At 40.9% G+C, this 26444-nt stretch overlaps 1 protein-coding gene across 1 annotated transcript in view; it reads right to left on the reverse strand.

The window, feature by feature from the left end:
- Positions 1–24659, reverse strand: part of PLXNC1 (plexin C1) — a 71404-nt gene extending 46745 nt beyond the window's left edge. Inside the window, exons 1-7 of the mRNA XM_071552082.1 lie at positions 23513–24659; positions 13700–13822; positions 12240–12374; positions 10115–10215; positions 4913–5027; positions 3752–3896; positions 345–414 (exon numbers count right to left, since the gene is read on the reverse strand). Coding sequence (XP_071408183.1) covers positions 345–414; positions 3752–3896; positions 4913–5027; positions 10115–10215; positions 12240–12374; positions 13700–13822; positions 23513–24463 — 1640 coding nt within the window. The 5' untranslated portion in view covers positions 24464–24659. The remainder of the gene's footprint in view (positions 1–344; positions 415–3751; positions 3897–4912; positions 5028–10114; positions 10216–12239; positions 12375–13699; positions 13823–23512) is intronic.
- Positions 24660–26444: the final 1785 nt, after the last annotated feature.

Genomic DNA, 26444 nt, shown 5'->3' on the forward strand with positions numbered 1-26444 from the left:
CAGGGATCCACCTTTTTTCCAAGGACAGAAAGGATTTTAATGTCATTGTGACATCCTTCATTAGCTCTTCAGACACTTGTCATAGATTCAGTCATTGTAATGACTCTCCTACAGTTAGCTGCCAGGGTCCCATTAAGTAAGAGAGTCATCAGAAGAAGTAGCTTTCTACGGAGAAAAAAAAAAAAGGGAAGAAGGAGGAAGAAGTGGGTGAAGAAAAGGGATTTTACTTTCTTTAGTGAAATGTAGTTCCTTAATAAATACCAAAATTAAGATGGATGACTTCAGTTCCCCTTGCCCCACACATATCAACCCCTCAATGACTTTAGTAAGAACCAGACTCTTACTTTTTTGACTGAAATGTTTGTGTGATATTCCAAGAGCTTGAGGACAGTGATGCTTCGAGAATTAGACAATCTGGAAAAATGTGCATGTTAGATATATGCTGGATATTACAAGAAATAACTGTTAAAAATAATACAGTTTAAAGCTCATGTGTTTTCAGCCATTCTTTATTCAGTATGCACCTTCTCTCATGCATTCATTCACACTTTTGACCGATAAAAAGAACTGGATTTTGTCCTTCTATAGCACACTTCAGCTGAGTTGTGCCAAGGCTTTAAATACACTCATTAATTAAGCCTGATGTCACCACTGCATGAAAAACAACAGTAATATTGTCAGGATACAAATAAGGAAATGCCACCATGAAGCAGTGATATAAAATCATCTCCTGAAAAGCACACAGTGATATGTACTGTGGCACAGCCAGACCCTAATTCAAGTCTTCTAACACAACAGACTGTTCTAATATGAGAGACCCCAACACACCATACTTCTCTGTGAGTCTCAGAGACTTGGTTTCAAGAGTCTCCTTTTGTAATCTATGCAGTAGCAATTTTCATCCTATTTAAATCTTTTATGATTGCATGAGTCAATTTGCTATTATTTCAGCTAGCAATTACTATAGCGACAATTCACTGGCAGCTGTGGTATGAAAGAGTATCTTCTCTTATGAGCAGAATACCACATCGAAAAGTAGAGTTAGATATATACCACTTAAGCCATAGTCTCTTTCATCTGTGTGCCTGCAGATGTGTACATCTGTGAAATGAATGACTGCCTGAGATCAAATGCAACCCATGTGTGCAGACTCTTCTGGCTTCTCTATGCTAGGAAGCAGCTAGCTTTTTTATCCAGGAAAGTTACACAGATTTTAAGTATATCTACCTCACAAAGGTAGAGAAACCTTGCCTTTATTGCAGCCTGGCTTGTTCAGATGAAAACCAGCTACAATTTTTAAATCAGAAGCATCTCCCAGCTCCAAACATCAGCATGGTACTTGGATATTCACTGGAAAGGTCACCTGAACTGCTTGTTAGAAACAGCCCTTGGGGACCATCCATATGATTAAATACCTTACTAAATGGAGAGTAAAGAGTCTGATTTTAATGGTACTTTTATGCTTAAAGATGTGGATGAGTACACACAGACATTCTGAAATCCTTCATCAAACACCTATTTGCATCTCCAGAAATCTACTTATCTGCAGAAATCTGACATGTGGGCACACAACTGCCTCAATCATTCACCTACAACAATGTATGAGAAAGGTCTCAAGCCACGAGTACAGAAAAACAGTATTTTGCTAGGAGTAGTAAGTAAAAGTAAGGAATTTATGTCCTTCTGGCAAAGCTTGCCTTTTCTAAGTTTGTATGAATACTTTAAAAACAACACTGTCAAATGTTTTCCTGAGTCTGTGTTGAAATTAATGCAACCTCTTATTTTCTCTATGGTCTGGGCTGACCTTTTTAAAATGCACTAGATTGCACTGAGAAGCAGGTATTTTCAAAATGTTTTTTTCTGAGAAATGATACCTAAAGGAGTACTACAAGTACATCCTCTTGTGAGACTGAGGTCACTTTACAAGAGGTACCATAAATAGTAAACATAACTTCACACTTGCATTATCCACTAATACATCTCAGCTCATAGGAGCATGTGAGTGACAGTAATACTGGCAGGCACAAGCTAACCTCACACTTTTCGAGTTAACACTGTAAAAGGCCTCATTTTTGGCACAAAGCAAAGGCAAGGAATGCTGGCTTCCATTACACTGTACTCCGAAATCCTGCTAATGGACTTCAGAGAAAGCCTTAGTCCAAGAAGATAAAGAACCAAACCTAGAAGATTGGCTTTCAGGACTGGGTCAATAAAGGACATTTTCTTCTTCGCTAATGCATCCTTCCCTCTTAAAAATCCACTAATAATGCTTACTAAAGACAGCTTACTTAATAGACTAGAATACTCATGGATACCACTCTAGCTGTCACCTCCTACTGTCAGTCTTTCCTCCTCAATTTCCAAATTAGTGTTGGACAGGAACTTGACACCACTTCTGTGATGCCAGAGGAGGTTTTCACATACAAAGGCCAAAGGCTCCTGAGATCCAAATATTCCAAGAAACCTCCTTCAGGGGCAAGAGTTTCCTGAGAGAGAGAGAGAGAGAGCTCTTTGTAGCACTGAGCTCTTCAGAACAACAGGTCCTTGTAAGCTGTGGATAATATTTAATTTTTCTTTTCGCACAAAGGTTTTATAAGAGAATCCAATAATGCAAAGTATTCCATGTCTTTTGGGCTATATTACTGAGGAAAAGATAGAGGCAGAATTTTCTGTTTCCTCTTTGAGTCACGTAAAAGCATGTGGTATCCCTTGAGCTTGCTATCTGCCCCTCTCTTTTGCATTCTAACATAACCAACTTTAAGAAACTATAAGGTAGATCTGTCTTTAAAAATCTTTGTGCTTCTATACAGACCCTTGAAGAAATGCAAGGGGGATGATTCCCTACTTTCAGTCAAGTAAAACTCCACTGTGAAGAATTATCATCTGATCTTTGAGACCAAAGCCTAAAAAACAGCTCAAAAGTCAAGACATTCAGCAATTTATCACCTCATTCTAGAACTTGCAGTTGTCCATAAGATATACAAATCAGATCACAAGCATCACACATCCAATACAAAGCACTCAGGTCTCTAATTCCGAGAACTACTAGTGAACAAAGCAGTATTGGAATTATAGCAAAATGATTCAACCAACAATTCAGAAAGATGAATGAAATCAAGTCATCTTATATGTACCCACGAAATTGCCCCTAAACCCATGTATTTTTCTCCTAATCTTCTACATTGGACAATCACTTTCTTACAATGTCTAAGCTAGGTTGAAACAGCTAATTAAATGTTAAGATTATTTACTGTATAGACATACATAATTAAATCATCTTTTTATTTATGGTTGTACAGTTTCTTGCAAAAAAAAAAATTCTGTCTACAGATGAGAAAAGAGTTGAGTGGTTTGTCAAGGCAGAGCACTAGACCAACACTGCTTCCACTGTTCTAGTCAGTTTGACTGTCCCTGCAGTTATCTTAAGTTTCCTTAGAGAGTTAGTAATGACACCATGTAAATAAATATGCTAAACCACTGCACTGCTACAGGATAAACCAGAGAAGCTGCTTCCACCCACAGGTTAGTTCTAGAAAGAATTCCATATTAATGAAACTTTAATCATCAAGAACAGTGCCAGTACACCCAAATCACTCGATAAAACATGAATTATTTTTCTTCAATGACATTTGATAAAAAGAATTATGTACTCTCATACTCATTAGGCCTGTATTTATGCAGTACTCCCCAGTAATAAAGGACAGTGGGCAAGCATTAGATATATGCAATAGTATGTAAAAGTAAAACATACCATTATCAGTTATCATCGGAGTGGTTAGATTGCAGAAGCAGGATGAATTTTTCAGCACTACATTTTCATAAAATGTTTCAACAGATGTAACAATTTTTATCATACAGAAAGTAAGAATTTTGCTTACATTTGCAGTCACAACAACCTACAAAACAATAAAAACAAGAATACAGCAGCGTTTTTTAATACTTGCTAAATCATCACCTTGTCTTTACAGAAAATGACAAACTATGAAATGCAAAAAATGAAAATTTTTGTAGTCGAAGCACACAATTCACTAGATAGACTCTCAAAGGAGCATGACTTTCCCAAAGGACGAAGCAATACTGAGAGAGTTCTGAAAGAAACAGTATTTCTTACTTCCAGAAATTAAAAGGATCTGTATTCTATGTTAGGGGAGCAATCTGAAATAATTTTGGATTCTAAAACTAGAATTTTGCTATAACAGTGTTATATGCTGTTATATTCCTTTAAAAATATCCGAGTAAAATGCACGGATCCTCACAGAGAGACATCGTTTGCATACATAACCAAAGTGCACTTAATTATGAAACAGAATTTGTATTGTAATGAATTATCCTTTGTTTTTGGCTTAGAGTGCTTTACAAATATGATCACGTTAGTGCATTCAATCAGGAAATCAGAAACAATAGCGTGCAGATTAAGTGGCCAGTCACAAGAGTTGATAATCAAACACTCAAGGCTGTGGGTGCTGTGAACAGACACCGAGTAAATACTAATATCAAGCACGTAAAGACGCATTTGTGTTAGCATATGTGTCCCAGTGAATGTTTTCTAACTCGTTACAAAGCTCAGAACTTACATAATGCACTTGATACATAGTTACTGGAAATATTTAACATAGCTGCTACAGTGATACAACAGAAATGCTGCCTTTGTCAGCACAGTGAAAATTTGAATTTTTGACTCAACACCATGAAGCATAGATAGCTTCAGGATACATTTCTTAGGAGAGGGAGAGAGTATTTATCTAATTGACACAATGAGTTTACTGAGATTTCCAAGATATTTGTCAATTGTTGAGGTAAGAGGAACTAATATATGGATCATGGTGATGAAAGAAGAGAAACTGCAATAAGCAACAAACCCACACATTTTAAGTCACAATAAACAAACATACATAAAACTGGGTGTACATACCTGATTTTTGGCAGGGAAACTTAGCAGGATTTCCAGATCTTTATTGGGTGCATGTGAAATGTTATACCAACCATTTATGCTGTTTGAATGTGTACAATTTTCTTTTAATGTGCACCTAAAAGTATACATAAAATTATACTAGCCTCCTTATCACAGCTTTGACTTCAGACACTGTACTTCAACTTATTTAAAGTCATTGATTTTTTTTTTTTTTTTTACAGGAATATGGTTACAACTGCAAAAAGCTTCAGGAAAACAATCAGCAAAATCTTCTGCTTATCAAAGTAAATTACAATGCATTGATATATGCTTGAGGGTCTTGATTAAATCCATGGGACTCAAGCAAGTATTAGATGCGTGGCCAGTAAGAGCGGAATTAATAGGATGGGATGGAATTCATTACCCAATTGCTTCATTGTACAGCTCTCGATCTGCCTCCACTCTTCCAATGCACCCCCACCCTCGCCCCACCAGTTCCCTCTACAGTCTATGGTCAGAAAAATGTTCTTTTAGGGTGCAGTTCACACAACCTATTTCAGACATTCACACGAAGATGAAATAAACTACACTATAGAAGCTTCTGGTTCTCTCCAGAGAGTATAAGAAGAGATGGGGTGAAGCTCGGCGTTAGAGCTGTGCTACAAATGCGTATTGTTGATGAGATGCACCCTCCTTCCTAACAATATGATTGTTAGTCCTGTCCTTTTATGTCAGTGCACTTGGTTAAAACCACTAGATTTGAAAAGGTAGTTCAAAATAGATTTCGCTGTATCAAGAATAAAATCCCTTTCAGAAGTGGGGTGGCACAAAGTATATACAAATGTTATAGATGCCAAATTGTAGGGAACAGAAACTATGCTACTAAAAATTAAGGAAGACTGAGGAAACACTGGGATATACAAGTATTACGAAGCTTACATGTTATAAGACAAAGAGAACATAGGCATACAAATCAGATGAACAATCACTGAGTTTGAAAGGTGAATCCTTAAAATACTGTCTGCTTTCAACAGGTAATGTACAATTCACAGATTAAGTCCAAGTAATTTCATATAGTTAGCAGCTAAAGACAAGTAAGTGCTAACTGCATATATATTAATATTTTAATATTAATATTGAATATCTATAAATAAATGTAACATTTAATATTCTAATCCCATTTTTCTACCAAACATAGATGATGCAGAGCTTCAATCATATGATCAGTGACACGTGCCTTATGAACCATTCATTTGCTATAAACTAGAAATGCGTATATAGTTGCAAAGCAGGGGCCTCTTTTATGAGGAGCTCACACATAAATTGCATGTGTATTTCATAAACAATGTGTTTTCTCTCTGGAAGGAATAACATAAGAATGACTTGGCACAAAAATATCCACCACTTTCCCGAATGCCTAAAATAAGCTCACAAACCATAGAAACCATAAAGTCACCTTTGTAGATCAACATGTTGGCAACTTGAAGGCAGTTGAGCACAAGGTCACTTCCTTCGTGGCCTAACTCAGGAAACTGAGTTCCTGTTGCACAAGAACCTGGTGGGGCTTTGCATCCAAAGACATTCAGATCATAAAGATGATGTAATAAATTGGGACTCTCTGCCTGACATATTTCAAACTGTCTGAATTAGGACAAATTCCAGCCTTGTTTATATCTCTCTCCACTTTACTGAGATTGTACAAGTCCATTAGCACCACAGTTGTAAAACCATAGAGGATGAGGTCTGTCATCAACAGATGTGCATAAACCAGATTCTCAGATAGGTACAGGCAGGTAACTCACCGTGGCAATGATACACGGAAGAAAGACATTCTACAGCTTCTGATAGGCTGAGGATTATGAAGGTAAATTTGCAAGGCAACACATTTTGCAATACATTGCAGTAAATAAGTGTATGCATCTCAGTGACACTAATATTAAAATATTTAAAAAGAAAACTGTCTGTCAAGTTGAATATTTACAACTGTTGGAGGACAAAGTTATTTGCTTTCTTAGACTGCCTGAGGAACGCAAGCAGTGAACTTCATTTGCAATGAAGAATCTGAGAGTTTACCAGCAAAACCAATAATGCCACCCAGGACCCAGGGGCATGCTTGTCTTTATGTCAAGAAAAAAATGCTTCTTTTGTTGCTCTAAAAGTTGACCTTTAACACTCAAACAATGTGCTATGGAGAACAGTCATTTTCATAGGAAGCAGTCACATCTGATGCCCCTCAGCATAAATTCTCACAATTGCCCTGCACTGGCCAAGACTAACATGAATTCCACTAACCTAAAAAGGAAATTATTTTGTAATATCCCTATTTTTAGAAAACTGACATTGATTTCAAGCACACTGGAATGAATATAACAGATAAATATTAATTGTGAACCACATGGTTCTCAAAATTAACATACAGATTCAGACAACTACTAAGCCTGGCTTTCTTGGAAAGGTGAAGTGGACCCTATACAAGTATGAAGATATAAAGTATGAAACCCGTGGACCACATTTCAGACATGCACAGATATGTGTACAGAGAAAAGCAGAATGAAGGGTTTTTTAAAAATCTTTCACAGCAAGGTAGTTATTTATACTACTAAAGATTCCTCTACACAACTGAAATTGAGTTCCTCTTATTTCATTATGATAAAACAATATGTATGCATACTGGTTCATTCATATTTACCCAAGTCTCTGCTTCACTGATCTTATATTAACTGCAGATCCTACCACAATCACCCTCTCCACCTTGCTAAAGCATATTGATTTCCTCACAGAATGAGAACGTGCTTGCAGAGAAAGTTTTGGCTTCCTTCTTTCTCCAAGGTACCAAACCTTGAATGAAGTCCACAGATGTCCTGCACTGACCAAATTCAAATATAAGTCTGGTCCTGTCAGATAACATAATGTGTTATTTCCATAGGGAAAATATATGTAAACCATCAGTGCCTTTTATTGGAATTGTATTTCAGCATAATTCAGGTAAATCTGATTCATCTATAGAAAATCTATAAACATTAAGAGAATTACACAATGCTACAACTAATTCTTTTGAGGGATTGTAAGTGAAAAGGACAATGTATATATTTGTCACTATAGAAGAAAGAGTAGAAATAGGAACAGTAGTAACATTTTGTTTCATTTTGTTTTCACTTGCAATGAGATGTGCAGATTTTTTCATCAAAACACTGGGTTTGAGTTCACACTGTCCTTAAGATGATGCACCAGCATTCCTTTTAAGTTTTACTTAAAAATGGAGTGCACTTTACATCAAGTTTATTTCCCTGTAAGAGTATAAAACATACCATTGATCTCAAAATTATTAAGGAATGTATTGCTTCAGTGGGCATATATGGACTTCAACTAAAATACTGGCTAAAAAGGTCTTCCTCTTTTTCTAAAATTTTGCTCGGAGCTCTCTTTTCACAAAAATAAATATTTCATGATGCAAAGTGTTTAACAGTACAAAAATTATGTGGGTGTTGAAAAGAAGTCATCTTATAGTAATACATTTCTTTGCCAAAAGAGTAAATTATTTCTGTTTCAACCAGACGGAAACTGGTGATTCCCCTCATAAGCAGGGGATTTACTGACTAATACCTGTTATTCAAAAACTCTTTATAAGGTAACTAAAAGCCTGAAAAGCTTAGCACTGTTACACATACAGTTTCTAACAAGGTAGCAAAAGAGTTTGAAGAAAATGCATTACAGAAAAAAACCCTCCTCTCTTCCAATAACTACCTTCGCAAACACACAGTAGCAGGTCTTCAGCAAAACCATGTTTACACTGGAACAAACCAAAATGGATAATATTAACCTTCTAAAAGAAGGCTACTAGTAGAATTCCTCAAAAATCCATCTTATAGCCACTTTTGTTTAAGGTTTTAGTCTTTGAACAAACTGGTAAAAAAGAAGGTTTATGCTGTTGATATCTGCTGATGATACAAAGTTGGGAACATTAGCATGCACTGGAAGATACGGATATCACACAAGAAAACTTAGATAACCTTGAAATGGGATGACATTTCAAAGCATGAAGTACAAGAATATGTACCTAGAGCAGTAAAAATCTCACAACCAATGTGTTATAGACTGGAAACTCATTAACTGGAAAGAAAACAAAGAAAGAGAAGGACCTGGGGGCATTATTTTATCATGGCTGATTGTGGCCCATCAATGTGATGCTGTCATGAAAAAGACATTTGTGATCCCAGAACAAACTAAGATGCTTCCTGGACAGACTTATTAAACAACATTAAGCAAGGCACAGCTGAAATTTCTTCTGGAACCTTGTGACAGTCCTGGCCATCCTTATTTTAAAAGAATGCATAAATTTCACAGAAGGGTTAAAGGAGTGGAGGTAAGAAAGGAATATCTTATGTGAGATAATCTTAGTAAATTTTGCTGGTTTAGCACACCAAAATTAAAGCGAAGAAAGAGACTGCATTCATAAAAAATATCTAAGAGGTAAGTGTGAGGGAGGGGGGAACCTATTTAGGCCAAGGTGATGTGTGCACCAGAACAAGTAAGTATAACCTGTCCATAAACATACATATGACAAGTACAAAAACGAGACTGTTAGGGAGCCACACAACCAGGGCAGGGAGGACAAAAAGCCAATCTAAATTTATGATGCTGCTTGCTAAGTTTTTTTAGTTTTACATTATGTGATTGATTGCAACTGCCAAGACTGGGCCTAATGACCAAGGAATTTGTCCAGCCCAGGCCACAGAGAGCTTTCAAACCTGCTTCAAATGAGTGAATGAAGTATTTAGAAAGAAATCCTCCTCTGGTCTAAAGCAAAGGCTGGGATTCCAAAGCAAGGGTCTACCAATACCAAAGCACATCTGAGCGCTCTCTTCTCATTCTCACATACAAGATGCTCCAAGCTATTGAGATGCTTCAAGGACAAGTACATGATTTAATCTCTCAATCAACCTGGAAAGCAAAAATATCTGTTCTAAAAGAAAAATAATTTAATATTCTTAGCCCAACACATATGTTATGGGTAGACCTCAAAATTCTGAGTGTTACATAGTCTTTAAAAGGTGCAGAGTTCCCTTTCACATGACAAGAAAGTGTCTTACACTTATGGCTACAACTGATTCCACAAAAATTCAACAGATAAAATCTTGATACTGAATAGGCCAAGCCAGTCAAAATGTACACTGACTAACAATGCTCTGCTTTTAAAGGACAGTCTAAAATACTAAAAAATACCTTTGATTCAAAGAGCACCACCCACAGTAGGGATCCTTTGCAGATAAGCACTCTTGCTCAGAAGCATATCTACTGCAGTTTGCAACTGGTATTCTTCTCACCTGAAACCAAAGAATGCAGTAACACACTGAATTAAAACAGCCTCCATGAACAGTGAATTTAACGGTTACCATTAAAAATCTGACAGCAACCAAGCACAAATCCTTTGGGGAAGTCTCCTTATGGATTCCCCTCTGCCAGAAGACCTTTGGATAGAAATATGCAGCCTATTTTGAACACGCTGTATTTTGCCATCAGATAATGAAACACCTCTGACAATAAGAATTTGGTTCTACTACTCAAAGGCCAGCATGGGCAGATTAATGCAAGAACGACTGATTAGCATAGTGAATTATAGATAATAAGAGAAAGGAGACACATTTTACAAATAATGCTCTGCTTAGCAGAACACCATGTTCCTCTCCTCAGAACTGAGATATTTAAATGATTGATGAAGGTGCATCCAAAAATGCATGCGCATAACAAAATGCATCTGTGTTTGCATCACCATGTCAGGTTACTGCATGTGCACACTAGAACAAACGCATGCAACTGCTCAGCATGCATGAAAATGCCATTTCAATAAGTAAATGTAGATAATTGTGGCTATATTGTATGTATCTATACTTGTACATTCAGCTTGAATATCCTAGCCAGCCATTTTCAGAAAAGGAAAGGAAAAAGAAAAAGAGAAAGCTGATTACAAATACTGAATACAGATACAAATAATGTTATTAATAAAAATGTGAAATAATGATCTTAGTAAGAAAAACTAATTCAAACCAGTTTTTTTACAAATTTGCAAGAATTAAAAGTTTCTATATTTTGTGAACAGAAACAAGGATATATGGCTTTCTGCAAAATTATATTTACTGTTTTTTCCATCCATATATTGTAACAATCAATTTATCTGAAGCTGTGTGAGATAATCAGTTCAGAAACCAGTCAAAATCCTAGATTACTAGCAAGTTAAAAAAGACAGTGTAGAAGACTTAGTTCAGTTCCAAGAGATGATCAGAGAGGCGTATTTATTCCTAAAAGCTGTTGTTTCTCTGTAACAACTTGCTCTTTTACCAAAACTAAACAAAATTCAAGTCTGACTTTGAATATCTGCATATACTTTTGACTGAAATTTTTATTCCTTCTGCATTTGTGATAGATGGTTTATATCAGTCAGGGGTTCTCCTACCAATTTACCCCCACTCTGAGACAGCAGGCTAAAATGTTATGTTCACTGCAGGAAAAGTCATTTTACTGCAAATGAAGGTAATTACGTGCTGTGTGCAATCCTGTCCAGCTAAGATGGACAGCCAGCCCTTGTGTTTTCAATGCCACGTTCCCCACTGCTGGTGAGACAAAGGGATTGTCTGAGTTGCTGCACAGTGGCCCTGCTGCAGGGTGTGCTACAACAACTGCACTGGCTCCAGGGAGCCACTCACTGCGTGACATGCAGCTCCAACACACTCGCTCACATGCAAGAGCTCTCAGCAACTGCTGAACTCCCTGGCCTCACTATGCATACATATTGCTCGCTTCTCATTGTGCTTTTGGTTTGTTCTGTTCTTTTCAAGTCTATGCCTAATGAAAACAATGGTAATTCTATCACTGATTTCAGCTTTATCTCTGATTTCATGGCAACTAAGATTTCAAAGCTGCCTCGCAAATTAAGAGATTTTTCCACATTAAAAACCCCTTCATGGGCTGGCAAACCCTGACCTTTCAACATCTGGATTGCTAATTTAGAGGAACTTTGTCTCCAAAGAGTATACAACTTTTCTTTGCTACCTCCAAGTTTGATTCTGCATGGTGCCTTCAGGAAAAACAGAAACACTCTCTTGACAGAATGGCATAAAATAAGCATGGGATTAAAGGTATTGCTGGATCATAGCAACACAGCAGCACCATGACAGGAGAAGCTCTGTGGAGCCCAAATTTAGACAACATAACCAGATATTAGAAGTAAAGCTGGATATTAAAAGTCTAACTCTGACCTAAATTGATGCTTCACCTATAAAGTGGTAGAAACCCTTAAAGTAGTACTTTACATGAATTTATTATTTTATTAAATATTGAATATTGTACTTACCTTATTGGCAGAGGACAGATAGATGTAGTTATTATTCACTGGATCAAGTCGAAGTTTGTGGAAAATGGGGGTTTCTTCCTCAATTTCGTACAAAACCTCTGGACAATTAGATTCCATATCCTCATTAAGAATAGCCTAAAACACATGGAATTTAATTTTTCACAGGTTCTTTTACTGATCAGTCAACATTGTAAACAAAAGCCTAATTTCAGCTACATCAAATCTTCTGAAATGAATTACTGTGCCCTGATTCAAGTCAGCTACTGCACTGGTTCTTGCAAAGGAGAAAGATAAATGAAAAGAACACTAGAACAGAATTTCAACAAAATCCATGGCAGACACATTTTGCACTGAATCTGGCACGGGTTTAGCACATGAAACATGCCTTTCACCAAGCATGTTCCTGCTTGATGCAGAAACTGAATGTGGAAGAGATGCCTATATCCCCAAGTCAGAATGCATTATGTACTCTTACGAATGGAGAAGAAAGTATTTGCCTTCAGAAAACAAATTAATATCCAGACTCCCACAATGTGAAATGGAACATAAACAAGTTTCTCCGTAGCTTCTGTAAATATACATCTGTGATATTTCTTTTTCTTACCTTGCTCAGCTCTAATGTTTTCCATTACCCTTTGCACAGAATTCAAGGGAACCAAACTTTATTTTGCAAGTTAATAAGGACACCAACATTGCTTTTTCATGACTGAACAAGGGAGATGTGTTCACAGTCTCCATTGTGTTCAGAAGACAGGGAGCACTTCAATTTCATTTTTCATTTTCAAAAGCACAATGGAACCAAACGGGCAAAAGCTTTTCAAGGTCTCTGCTATATTCCTCTCCAAATGTCTACTTAATAAAGACAAAGAATGAGAGTCATCCTTTGCAGTTTAGACACATTCTTGCACATTCTTGCAAAACCCATAAAAAAATTAAAGACATCTGACTGATTGAAATGTTTGATAATGAGATAAGATGACTTTAATTTCCAGGTGACTGATTTAAATAAGCATAGGTCGGGTATTGAGAAGCTAAAGCAAAATGAATCTTGACTTCTCTCTCTAACAGACAGCTATTCACATCAAACAGATAGGCTAACAAACAAATAAATATGCTTCCAAAATCTAACAATATTTAATATTTCTACTGGCAAATCAAAGCAAGGAAGGAAACAAAAGACAGAATAACTGGGAACTCTGCACTCCATAAATTAATACTGTGGGCACTAGCAGTCTAAAGAAATGTTTCCTTGAATTTTAGGCAGGGTACCTAATTGCTTTTGAAAGTTATCTTGCTCTCCAAGTGACAATACAACAGTTATTTCACAAACAAAAAAAAAAAAACCAGAGACTCAGGGGGTCATATCTGTTTAAAATACAGTGCCTAAACAAGGAAACATTTACCCACTCGAACACAGCAGCAGCTGGTGGAAAAGGGCAGAACGTCCACACTCAGCTTACCTTCAGTAGCTGTCCATCATCTGTTCCCAAAAAGAGAACTATCCTATTCAAAACAACTGTGCCATAAACAGCCACTAATCCAGAGTGAATCAAGGTAGGTAGTTTCTTGATTGATTGTGCCTCCTGAAAATGAAATACAAGAAAAATGTATCACAAAATCATTTAACTATACTCCAAAACTTTAAGAAAAAGAAGGGTGCCTGGGCAGATTCTCAGGGAGCCCAACTTAAGATAAAACTTTGGGCAACATTCTAATTCTGACACAATTTCAGAGCAACACATCATGGGAAATGGCACATGAAACTAGGTTTTTATACATGGCAACTGGCCACAGCTGTGACAAAGATTACATCTACTGAAGCTGAATCACTGACTTCAGTGGGATACGGACTTGGCCCAGCAGCCGTAAATTACTCTGCAATAGAATCTCTCTTTTTTGGTACATAATGTCCTGGGCTTATTCTGAATTGCCAGTTCTTCTCAGTGAAGCCGTGCTTTGCCATCACCTGACTTCATCCACCAGGAAGGCTACAGGTACACTCAGCAACCAGTTTTAAAGGCATGCAAATGTTCTGCAGGAATGAGACACTTCAAACAGACTTTGTGTGCGTCCAAAAACGCAAAGCTTTGTCCTCCTTGACAGTAAAGGAAGTTGGGACTTGAGCATTGCATACATATAAAAATGATATAAAGCAGTATAAAGTTCATGTAGCTGTGTGAACTTTAAAATCAACATGTTACGCTCAATTCTCCATCCAAGCTGGAGGAAGTTAAGTGGCAAACACGTAAGCAGCTCATGAAAGAAAACATCGTGCAGGAAATTCCGGAATCTTGTGAAAGAAAACGCAAACCAAACAACCCTGACTGCAGATGACTGAGTGCCAAAAGGAAATCTACATGGGTGATAATAGACCACTTGGCGGCTGAACTCCACAGAGGCCCAGGTATCTCCCTAGCAAACAGTAACTAGGTTTTAAAGTCCTCTCATTGCTTTAGGTCAGTCTCTGGTAGATACTGCCAAAGGTGTGATCCCATCTGCTTTCCAAATGGGCCCAACCTTAGTCACATTTTACCTCTCCTTCCCCTCTATGAGTGTAACATTCTCCAGTGAGTTTAGTTAAAGAAATGATGTGCCTAGAAAATGGTCTGTAAATCCACCTACCTACCTACCTAAATCTTCACTTGAGTAATTCTCCTCATCGCATGAACATGTGGCAGCTGTACAGACACCAGTGCAGGCACAAAGAATGGCAGGCATGGAGTGGTAGAGGAAAGAGCTCAGGTAGGACCAGGACCTTGGAAACAAGCTGTAAAGCAGCTTACAAAACACAAAATTTCAGCCCCAGGGATGGATTCCTAAACCTACAAGAACCCTCCGAATGAATGAACATATTTCACTTTAATGTACAAAACAAAGTGTGAGAATGGACCATCAAAACTGGCATTTAGAAGAAGGGTGAAAGCATTTCTCAAAGTTGTGAGGAACACAACACACTAACAGCTGAATTCAACTCCCTTGCATGCTAGGATGTTGGCTTAACCCCAGAAAGTCTTTCCACTAGAAATATATTTTTTCAGAACTGCAAACCTAAGTCAAATAAAATGTTCTCAGTTATCTGAATTATTTTAATTAGCTTGAAAGAACAGCCACTTGGAGTAAAAGACTTGATTAACTTTCATATTTAAAGCTACCATTTTTTTTTTCATGCAGCAATCAGAAGACACAGACACTGTCATGCACTGGCACAAAACTTCAGTAAGACCCACTTGGGCATGAGAATCCAGTCCCATATGTTAGATAGGGAGGGTGGGGCAGGGTGTGACTGCAAGTATTTTAAGGTGGAAAAAGTTAACTCACTTTTTTAATAGGTCAGAAGGTAACAAAACTCCAGGACTGGTGCACACAATGACTCTTCATTCAGGCTAAGGAGTGAGGAAGTGGAGCTTCCAGGCTTACATTTTCACCAAAATTAGGAAATTGTTTTTCTGCAGTGCACTATGTAGTGGTGCAAGGAAGACAAACCACCCTAGGTTTCTTGCAGGCTCTGTACAACGAGATCACAGAAAAGAGGAGTACTCACCCAGTTTCTGAAAAGCTTTGCTGTCAGATTTTATTTTGACCTATATACTAGTAAAATAACCAGTGTCATATCAGTGCATCCTCCTCATCTGACTAAAGAACCAATACTGACAAGTGTGGAAGTATCCTCCCCTCCCTATGCCTGCTAGAGGGAGGGTCAAGGCGACATTGAGCTAATATGGATAAGAAGAGGGGGAATTCAGACTGGGCAGTCACAAAAAAAATTGCCTTCTCTATTTTGCAACCTATTTCTCCAGTTTGCCCATTCCCTCCAGGGTGCAGCTGCTGCTTTCACTCTTCTGTCACCCCTTTTCCATGTGCATTTATTGTTTTAACAAGCCCTTTTACCTCTTCCACTGTGACTAATGGGGTTACAGCACTGTAGGGTCTTCCCAAGCTGCTTCTTTCACAGCTAAATCCATTCTTAAAAATACATTTACAGTCTAAACTTCCTTTATATTTCAAGAGTCACTCATCTCCATGGTCATCTGTTTGTCACCCTGTAACATTTTTCAGGCTTGTACAAAATGAAGAAAAGCAAAAGAAAAGACAATACTGCTCTGTAAGACCTGACTTTTTTTGATTTTTCAATCCTGACCTCTGTTCTATTCTATAGTTCCCGCAAAACATTCACATGAACAAGTAAGCCTAGAGATCTCCTGAATTAAATTACATTTTGCTTTTAAGCTCACCTCACCATGCTCTTCAGTTATTGGCATGGAAGGCATTTATACTTATTTGCTATTTTGCATTTCGTTTTCAGATTTATCTCGATATGATTCCTGCTGCATCAACCATATTCACACTTCTACTTTGTCTTGAATTCCTCCTGATTATTTTACATTGTGTGCCTCAGAGGAAAGGGCAGCATTTTTAGCTCATGCACCACCCATCATATTGCAGCTGTCCAAAAAGTAAAAATGAAGGGTTTGAGCATCAGAGTGAAAGAACAGATGCAGCTATACAAAGGGACACAAGACTTGTAAGTGGTGTATAGCAATAGTCAACACTGGAACAATATGTAAGATGTTTTCCAAGGGGGAAAAAAAAATCTTCCAGAACCTTATTCTTCTTTCTTAACTTCACCATCCTTTAACCACCTGCTTCAATTTTTACTGTATCAGAGGGTAAAAAACTTAAATATTGGTGCATGCAATGAGCCTTTATTAGGCCTAAGGAGTCAGATTAACTGTTCCAAAATTTTATTTCCAGGAGACTTTTTCATTTGTGCATTGCATAGCAGTGTTTGGTGGACAAAACTGCCCAGGTGAGCCAACTGCAAGAAATTAAGGAGGATGACTGGGAAATCAGAGAGTCTCCAGAGAGACCTTGCAGATGCAAGATCCTGAGGCTCAGGATGCAAGGCAGGAGGGCCAGTCAGAGGTTATGCTTGAGCGAGACACTGATGGAGACTTCTGAGATGGGAAAGCTAGAAATCTGTGGCTTCTCACAGCAGCAGAAAGGGTCCTTTTCTGCCTTCATATCTAAGTTCACAGAATTGGTAAAGTGTCCTAATAAGCAATGAGGGAAAACAAGCTCCATTAAGGAAGGCTTTGAAAGCAACTGAGCTTGAACAGAGCATCGACACAGAGCAAGAGGAAGTGGTGGGTGACTGTACCTGGAGATTCCCTTCCGTGAGAGATGAAGGCACACACTCGTTAAACAGACATGCTGTTTACAACAGGTTTACTGTTTTTTCAGGGGGTCCTACTTGATACATTGCAGAGAGACTGCCAGTAATTTTCCATTCCTTGAACCACTGCCCATTGTTGCACATCCATGTGGACACCAAAGGCACTGCTTTGTTAACCCTATGGGGTCACTGAGGAGTGGATTTGCTACTCACAAACAAGATAAAATTGACTGGAGATGTGATAATCAATGGCAGCCTTCACTGTAGTAATTATGAAACAACTGGGTTCATGATCCTAAGGACCATGAGTCAAGAACAACAGAGTACAGTGCTGGACACCAGGCTTCAGTTTGTTCAGGGAAATCATCTGGGGGATCCTCTGACAGGCAGCTTAGAAGGGAAATGCAGCTTGGAAAGCTAGCAGGTCTTTTAGGACAATCTCCTCCGAGCACAAAACTCAAGAAAACAAGCAGACATATCAGGAGATGGCCTCTAGCCAAACAGGGAAGTCATGATTGAACTACAGGGGGATGGTGGTAGAAAAACCCAAGCTCACCTGGTTTTGAAACTGGCAAGGTATCTTACAAGCAACAAGAACTTCCACCACCACATGAGCAATAAAAGAATAAACAATGAAAACACAAACCAACTGCTGAATAGGTTAGATTTACTGACAGTGGATGCAGACATGGTTCTGGACTTCACCAGCAACATCTTGTGGTCCTTTGTACACACAGAGATCAAGGAGGAGAGAAACTACCAGTACTGGAAGAGGATTAAGCCAGGGATCTCTCAAGAAATCTCAGCTTTTAGAAGTTTTAGGGAAGACAGATGGGATCTGTAGGAAGATGCTGAGAGACTGTCTGATGAGGCTGAAAGGTTGTTCTCTCATGTTTCAAAAGTTGTGGCAACCAGGGGAAGTCTCCAACTGAATAAATGTACCCATCTTCAAAAAAGACAAGAATTACCTAGGGAACTGCCCATTGATCAGTATCACTTTTCCCTGGAAAAATCATGGACAAGATCCTGTTTGAAACTATTTCTGGACACAAGAAGAAGAACAAAGTAACTGAGAAAAGCCGTCATAAATTCACCAAGGATAAATCATGCTTGACCAACCTGAAGCATTTAGAAGACTTTGGGACGTGGTTTAGTGGTGGATTTGGCAGCACAGGGTTAATGGTTGGACTCAATGACCTTAAAGGTCTTTTGCAAAACTGGGCTGGCTCAGCCTACAGAAAAGACAATTTCAGAGGGACCAAAAAAACAGCACCAGGCTCTGCACTGAGGTGTACGTAAGATAACAAGAGATAACGACACAGACTGAAACAGCAGAGGTTTCTAGCGAACAGGAGATTAAAAAACAACACTATAAAGACAATCAAGCAGAACAGGTTGTCCAGAGAGGTTGTGCACTCTCCATCCCTGGAGCACGAGAGTTGACAGGTCTCCCGTGGCTTACTTTTCACATTACACAAGGATGAACTGAAAACTCATTGAAACCAGGCAGAAATACTCACTTCAGAAACAGTAACTCTAGAAATTCATCAAATATCAGATGCAATACTAGCAGTCTGTAATACACAGGAGATTGACTTTAGTACTAGAAAATTAATTACAGGATCAATTTTGATACAAAATTATATTTAGAAGCCTGTAATTCTTTCCTTAAATAAAAGACCATGAATCACTTTGGAATGAGTTACCACACAAATTCAAATGTCATTCCTGCAAATTAATGGCCATGATTAAACAATGTGATTCTGTTGACTTCAGAATCTCATTTCAGTAGAGCTTATACTAGCTAAGATTTGTCCCAGGACTTCAAACTATGCTTGATAAATTAAGGGGAATATACCAACCTTGATATTTATGAACCACCAAAAAATGAAATTCAAAGTTCAAACTGTTATATATGTTTACTTGCACTAAATAACAGATGAAAATCTAAGCAAGATAGCTTATCATTTAGTAACTATCACAACTACTCGGCCTTTGCACATCATAAAAATAAATATTTTAATCTAAACTACAACAGCTTCTCTCTTACAGGTATATGCCTAATATTTTTTTGGATTTTTCTCCCTGAAAAACTGTAGGATCCTTTTCTTCCCATGCAACATTTTAATGACAAAACCAACTTCCAGTTTAGTCATTGTCACTGCGGTTAGGTAACATTCTACATCTCTCTCCCATTGGTGTTCTCCAATTGGAGCACTTTTCCTACTCATCTACTTAACTGTGATCCACAAGATCCTGGGATCTCTGTGAGAGAGCTGAGATTCTAGCAGCTCCTATTCCTATATGCTCCCATAGAACAAGAGAAGAAAAGCCTTTCTTCAAGTTCTACTTGCTGCTATTGCAGCAAGTTTGTGACAATTCCAGCATTCCTCCTAAGCTTTTTAGTACTTGGTCAGGTTTCTGAAAAGAAGTGGAGAATAAGGTTTGGCAAATTTACATTTATTGACTAAGGAAACTGTGAAGAAGTGCACTTACATACGTACATGCAGGTTATGAGAGAGTCTGTTAACACGGACGCCTTGAGAGTGCATATAAGTAGATATATTCAAAACTAGGAGATGTGTGGATCAAAGAAAAAAGCTGAATGTAAAACTGCAAAATGTTTTAGAGTATTTTCTTCTAAAACACCACTTGCCTCTTGCTAATTAGGGATCATGTCTCTGGGAATCCATTCCTGTGATGTCCAGAAAAAACACAACCAACTAGGACAAACTGCTTTGTGCACACTACTGCATAAAGCAAAATGGGATTAGCTAGTTCTCATAAGCAGCAAATCTAGAGAATTTGCAGCAGTCACATACTTTTTGATAAAGTGGCTAAGTAAGGATCTTAAAAATTAGTAATTTTCTATGACAGGCTTTAATCCAGCATTAAAACTTAATGCAAATGTTAACTTTGGCCTAAGAGGCAATGCAAGACTAAAGAGATTACACCTGCAGTGAGTTCCTACAGGATGCAGAGCAATTTGGTTCCAACCCAGTGAAGTACTCAAGCTCATGCTTAGCTTAAAAATGCATAGGCATGAAGATGATGGAACTACTTACACGCCTAATGTTAAATATGTCCTTAAGTGCCTTATTGGGTTAGGGCCAGAAAGCTCAGGATCTTACAGGAATGAGTTCAAAGTAGAACATGCAGCAATAGCATGGCAGGGAATTCAGGACCACAAATACCCTGGGCTAAGTCCCTCTTGCAGCATCCTATTGAGAAACACAGTGTCAACACAGAGCTAATACATGCAGCTGTGTGAGTGTAGAGGGATAAGAGGATGTCTGAAGGATGACACGATCAGAAGGAAAACAAACTGCCACTACTCCCTAATGAATATGCCAACTATAAATCGTATTCCTGCAGTGAAAAAAATCCCTGTATTTTCAATTCCTACATAAACTGACAGTCTGTGTCCAGGATCTGTGTACCCCATCACATCACACTCAAGCTCCAGCACTCAAGAGTTCCCAGTAAAGAAGATTAAGACCTGCAGCACCCTATAACACATGACATCTGCAATGCAAAAGCCAGACTGACATTCAGCATGGTCCATTCATCACAAGCACCATTCAAGTCTTGCACTCCAAGCACTAATAATGCTGCAAAACATTCTTTTGCCCAGGACCAACACTGTCTTTAAAGGACCAGACTTTAAAGCACGTGTTAAGTACTGTTGCTTGCTGCCGTTCCTACACACTGTAGTACAACATGCTTGTGACAGGTCCATGCGAGGCACTCCTTTCTGTGAGCTGTTGCACACACTTTCACAAGCTGTGCACTGATGGATGTGCCACACTCCATCTTCCTGTCAGCTCTGAAGCCTGTGTGCTTCTGAGTCCAAGAAAAGCATATTCCATGTTTGCAGGGACTCCCATAATTGGTGAGAGACATTAGAAGGATCTGGTCTAAAACAACCCAGAAGCAGCAGCATATGGGCTTGTCATCTCCACACTTACTCTGCAATAGCCTAGATTAACCTTCTGTAGTATAAAAAAATATTAAAGCTGAACTCCAAGCATTTGTTTCTATGTTTATACTTCATAAGTACATATAATTAACTTCAAAAGGAAACTAATTAGCCATATAATGTTATAGGTCATATTACTTCACAGGACCCAGATGTCCTGCTATCTCACAAAATATTAAAATACCACTTTTCTCTCAGTTGTATACAGTATTTATTTTGCCAAAGTATCATGATTAATAACATCATCATAGTTAGGAACATGAGGTTAAGCAACTTATCCTTTTTTGACTCTTAAAAATGGGATTCTTCAGCATTGTACCCAAATATAATCCCAATTTCCAGGGAGGATGAGCCTTTTGGGACACAAAAGTAACTCTGGAGTCACAGCAGTCTGATCTGAGTCAGACTAAACCTGACACAAGTGGATCATTGATTTTTCATATTCAGGCCCTGAGAGGCAGTGGGGACACAGAATTGCCCTGTGTGCAGAAACATGTGCCTCATCTCACCAGCATTATGTGACTCTATGAAATACATGAAACTCTCCTGAAATTTCTTGTATGAGGCTTTGTAACGTGTTTATAAAGGATCTACTGCCCAGGGAGGTTTCTTTTCCTGTTTTGTTTTGCAGGCTCAGAAAGCACCTCACAAACTTCACAAGTAATTAGGAACAATACAAACTATAATTACAACAAGCACATAGGTATTTTGGGATCAGGATGAGACTTCAAATTCATTTGGGAAGTTTGCCTGTGAGAGCACAGAAATCATGCAGTAAGCTGTAAGCTAGCACTGGGAATCAAAGGATTGGCTCAGGCTCTGTAGTAAGCTTCACTATTTACTTCAGCACAGTTGTCTCACCCACGTGTGGGGTTCTCATTCACAACTACGTCCTCTAACACTGGCAAGAGTCTTGCAGCTCAGTAGGGAGATGAACAGACTGAATCACACGTGCCCTCCAGTAATTTGAAAAAATCTCAGCATTGCACTCTGCTATGAGTTAGATTTGGGAAGCCAAGGAGTGACAGTAAATCTACTGCACTTCTTTCAAGGAATTTCCAACAAACTCCTGTTGTAACACAGCACGGATTCAAGGGTTAAGTTGCAAAGTCCCTGGATGATGGAGGAACTGCAAAAGGCTTAGGGCTTGCTTTATGATGGCTTGCTTGATCCCCTATGGTTCTCCTTGATATTTTTCAGTGTTCCTTTTGCCACAGCTCTGAAAAGACTTATGAGTGTAATTTAAAAGCATGGACAGGCCTTGCAAAAGCACCTTCTTCACCTGAATTACATTTTTACCTTCTTGAATTTAATTTTTAGTTAATTTCTTTACTACCAAGGCCACAGCAAAGCCTTGTTTATTCCGCCCTCCATGTGCCCAGCTCACCCTCAAAAGGAAGGAGCCAAAGAGAGAATGTTACTGAAGTAGGTGACCAGGGGATCTCCATGGGATACCATTGCCTGTGAAAATGTAACCACCACAACAACAAAGAGACATCACCTATTGCTGTCTGCTGCACATACGGGTTTGGAAGGGTGTCTGCAAGCCCTCCCAAGCAAGGCCAGTCCTGGGAGGCTTGGGGAACACCCAGTACTGAACAAGCAACCACAGCTAACTAGTAAGCAATAGGGATAACCATGCACACAACCCAGTGCACAGGAGTCAACGTGATGGACTTTTTTCCATTTTTGATGTAGCTGCAATGACATGAGATGTGAATGCACAGAATACACTAGGATATGCTGTATTGAAAATGAAGTATAACTAATTCTAGGCAGAAAAGGGCACATTGAGTGAGGAGCCTAAGACCCAGGCCTGCCTCAGGATGCCCTCAGGTGCTCCCTCAGACATATCTTTCTAAACAGATAGGTGGGAAGTCTACTCCAGGAACGGGTAAGGGATCAGCTTTTTAGAAACAGGAAGAGCTGGAGAAATCACTAGGGCTGACAGGGACAGGGGCTGATGTGAAAAGCCTGATGTGGCTCTGAAGTTCCCCACAAATTTCATGTGCTTTCAGGTCAGGGACACTTAACGAGTCATGCACAGGGACACCAGCAACAACAACAGTGTCAACAAGGGCATGCAAGACGAAAGCTTAGCAAAACGATGCCCAGACTTACACAGATATTCCCATTCATATTGAAGTGTGTGGATGCACATGCTTGCTCCTTCATCTCCTCCATCCCAAAGATGCAAACAGCGGTGGTGTTCCAGGCCTTGGCATTGTTGCTGTGGCGGAAAACGCCCACCCACCAGACCCGCTCACCCTGGCGTACAAGGCTGGAGGAAACGATGAGGCTCCTACAGCCGCAGTCCAAATAGACATGTCCCTTCAAAGTCAGGCCAGCGTCTGTGGGACTCAGCTGGCGCAGCACAGCCATGCTGGGTGGTTCGGTGTTATTGCCCAACCTGGCCTTCAACGTGTAGTAGGGAAAGAAGAGATAATCCCCCCACTGGAGCGCGTCAACGAAGTGCAAAGGCTCTTCCTTGCGCTTGATGATGCCCAGCTCCTCCGTGGACTTCAGGTTGACCATGCTGCGCACCGTGATGACAGTTTCCTTGTCCGACTTGGAGGGCTCACAGCGCAGGTGGTTCGTGTCGGCGCTGGTTGAGTAGGTGGCCGCCACAGCCAGATACCAGGCGCCCGCCTGCTGGAAGACCACACCGGCGGTGGAGCCGTCGGGCAGGCAACTGACCACCTCCCTTTCGTTCAAGCGCTGTCGGTAGGACGGCTGCTCCCACACCTGGCAGGCACCGTCCTCCTGCGTCCAGCCGGTCAGCAGCACGCCCACCCCGCCGGCCTCCTCGTAGTACAGCAGGAGGTTGCTGCGCATGCCGGGGGGCTCCCCGCAGCTCTGCCCCGCCGCCGGCACCACGCGGCGCCGGGGCCGCAGCTCGGGCCACAGCTCGTAGAGGCAGCTGCCGCCCGCCACCAGCACGGCGCCGCCGCTCACCTCGATGTTGTCGATGGGGGCCCCCGGCAGCTCGAAGCTCTGGGGTCCGGCGGCGCCCGCCAGCGCCGCCAGCAGGGGCAGCGCCCAGCTGAGGGCGGGCGGCGGCGGCGCCGCCATGGGCGCGGGCTCGGCTCGGCGCCTCGGGGCGCCTCAGGCGGCGGCGGGCGGCGGGCGCTGCTCCGCCATGGTGCACGGAGGGGCCGGGCGCTGCCGCTGCCGCTGCCGCCTCTCCCTGCGCCGCGGCCGGGCTGCACGGGCGGGGAGTTCCTCTTTCGGGGCGGGGAGGAGGGGGTGCCTGCACGGGAGAGGTGGGCCGGGCTCCTCCGGGAGGGCTGCCGAGCCACCTCGCCGCCGTGCGCCGCCGCTCCCCCTCCGCCTCCGGCCCCGCCGGCCCGCCTCGCCGCGGACGGTGGGCGGTGGCGGCGCCGCGGGAGCCCCCTCGGTCGCCGGGCAGTGGGGGGCGTGGGCAGCGGGGCGTGACCCACCTCGCCCGGCGGCGCTCAGCACTCGGTCCCTCACCGGGATGCTCTGGGGCAGGGCGGCCCCCGCGCACCCCGCTGTGCTTCGCTCCCGGCCCGGCCGAAGCCGCCCTGCGGGCAGCGGGCACACAGGGATGCGGGGCCAACACGGGTGAAGGGGCTGGGCGGGGGCAGCCGATGATGCCCGTCCGCTGGCGGGTGCCAGGTGTGGGCGTAGGGTTAGGCTCTGCTGGGCACCGGCAGCGCCCGCTGCGAGCTTGGAAGCCCGTCTTGTCCACGTTCACATGCTCCGCAGAAGCGCCCTGCTAAACAGCACCCCCGTCGCCCAGTCGGTCGCTGCGACCAGTAGCGGGAAGGTTGAGGTGTCAGATGTCTGGTTAGAAACCTCATGGTCTTGCCTGGGGTAGAACAAAGACTCTCGGCGCACCCGAGTCCCGCAGGGCTGCCAAAAAGCCCGGCCCTCTCCAGCTTTGCTGCTGCGAGATGGACGCCCATCCAGCGCGGGCTGGGGACAGGATGGACCATGTTGAATGGCACAGCCGATGTACTTCATTTCCCACTCTATCACTGCTAGTTCAGGCTCAACACAATATGAAGTACAGGTTGCATGCTCAGCTTACAGTAAATTATTATTTTGCTGAATTTTAAATGAAAAATGGGTTTGTGAAAAGTAGCAAAGATGCATCTTAGTGTTCTCTCTTGAGTGCTCTGGGAACTCTGGGTGAGGATGGCATAGGGCCTATTGCATTACTGAGAAGAGGACCTAATGTTCAAAACCAAGAGGCCATTTGACCCTCCATTTACACTGCTTTTATCTTAAAGTAGCTTGATAGCAGGAATAAGTGGAACTGTAAAAACTGAAACAGAAGTAACTTCTGTATGAATCAGTCAAGTGCAACATTTTCAAGTAGGAACTGCAACAAAGTTAGCAAATTTTTATTATGTTTCTCCATTACTGTAGCCTGGAGCAGCTATTGTGCAAGTATTGATGTTGCTCTGGTCAGCAAAAATATTTGACCATCTTGCAGTAATCGATGTCTAGGACAAAATTACTGTGAAATTCAGCACCCTTCACAAGCCATCTGCTTATCTCTTGTACAGTGACTCAAAATTGCATCAAAAATTGCAAAATGTATCAGAGGATGTGGAACACAACCATTGCACAGTTTTTCTTCTTGCCAGATGAAAGGAGATGCTCTATGTGCTAACAAACACTGCAGCTCCTCGTGGAGGACTGAACACATGCCCAAAGGAAATCCTCATGCCTGTATCACCAGAATAGGTTGTGTATAGAAATGCCGTTTATACAGCCTTGCAAAGGTGGCTGAACATGTCATGCTGGAGTGCATTACACACTACCTTGCCTTCCAGTTTCTTTTTAGTGTAAATATAAAGCTGTCAGCGCTCTTTGTCTTGCTCACAACCAATGAGGCTAACCAGGAAAGCACATCAACATTCTAGCTGCAAGACATCTTTGACCACGTAACATGTCCAAGTACGATCATCTTCTGTGGACATCCCTCCTTTGCAAAATCACCAAGCTCTGCCTTTGTTGTTTTTCAGGACTGACCAAACACAGTTTCTCAGGCTTTACTTTTAGAATAAGCCACATATACTTC

This window comes from Pithys albifrons, chromosome 3 (genome assembly GCF_047495875.1).
Source record: "Pithys albifrons albifrons isolate INPA30051 chromosome 3, PitAlb_v1, whole genome shotgun sequence".
Taxonomy (NCBI): domain Eukaryota; kingdom Metazoa; phylum Chordata; class Aves; order Passeriformes; family Thamnophilidae; genus Pithys; species Pithys albifrons.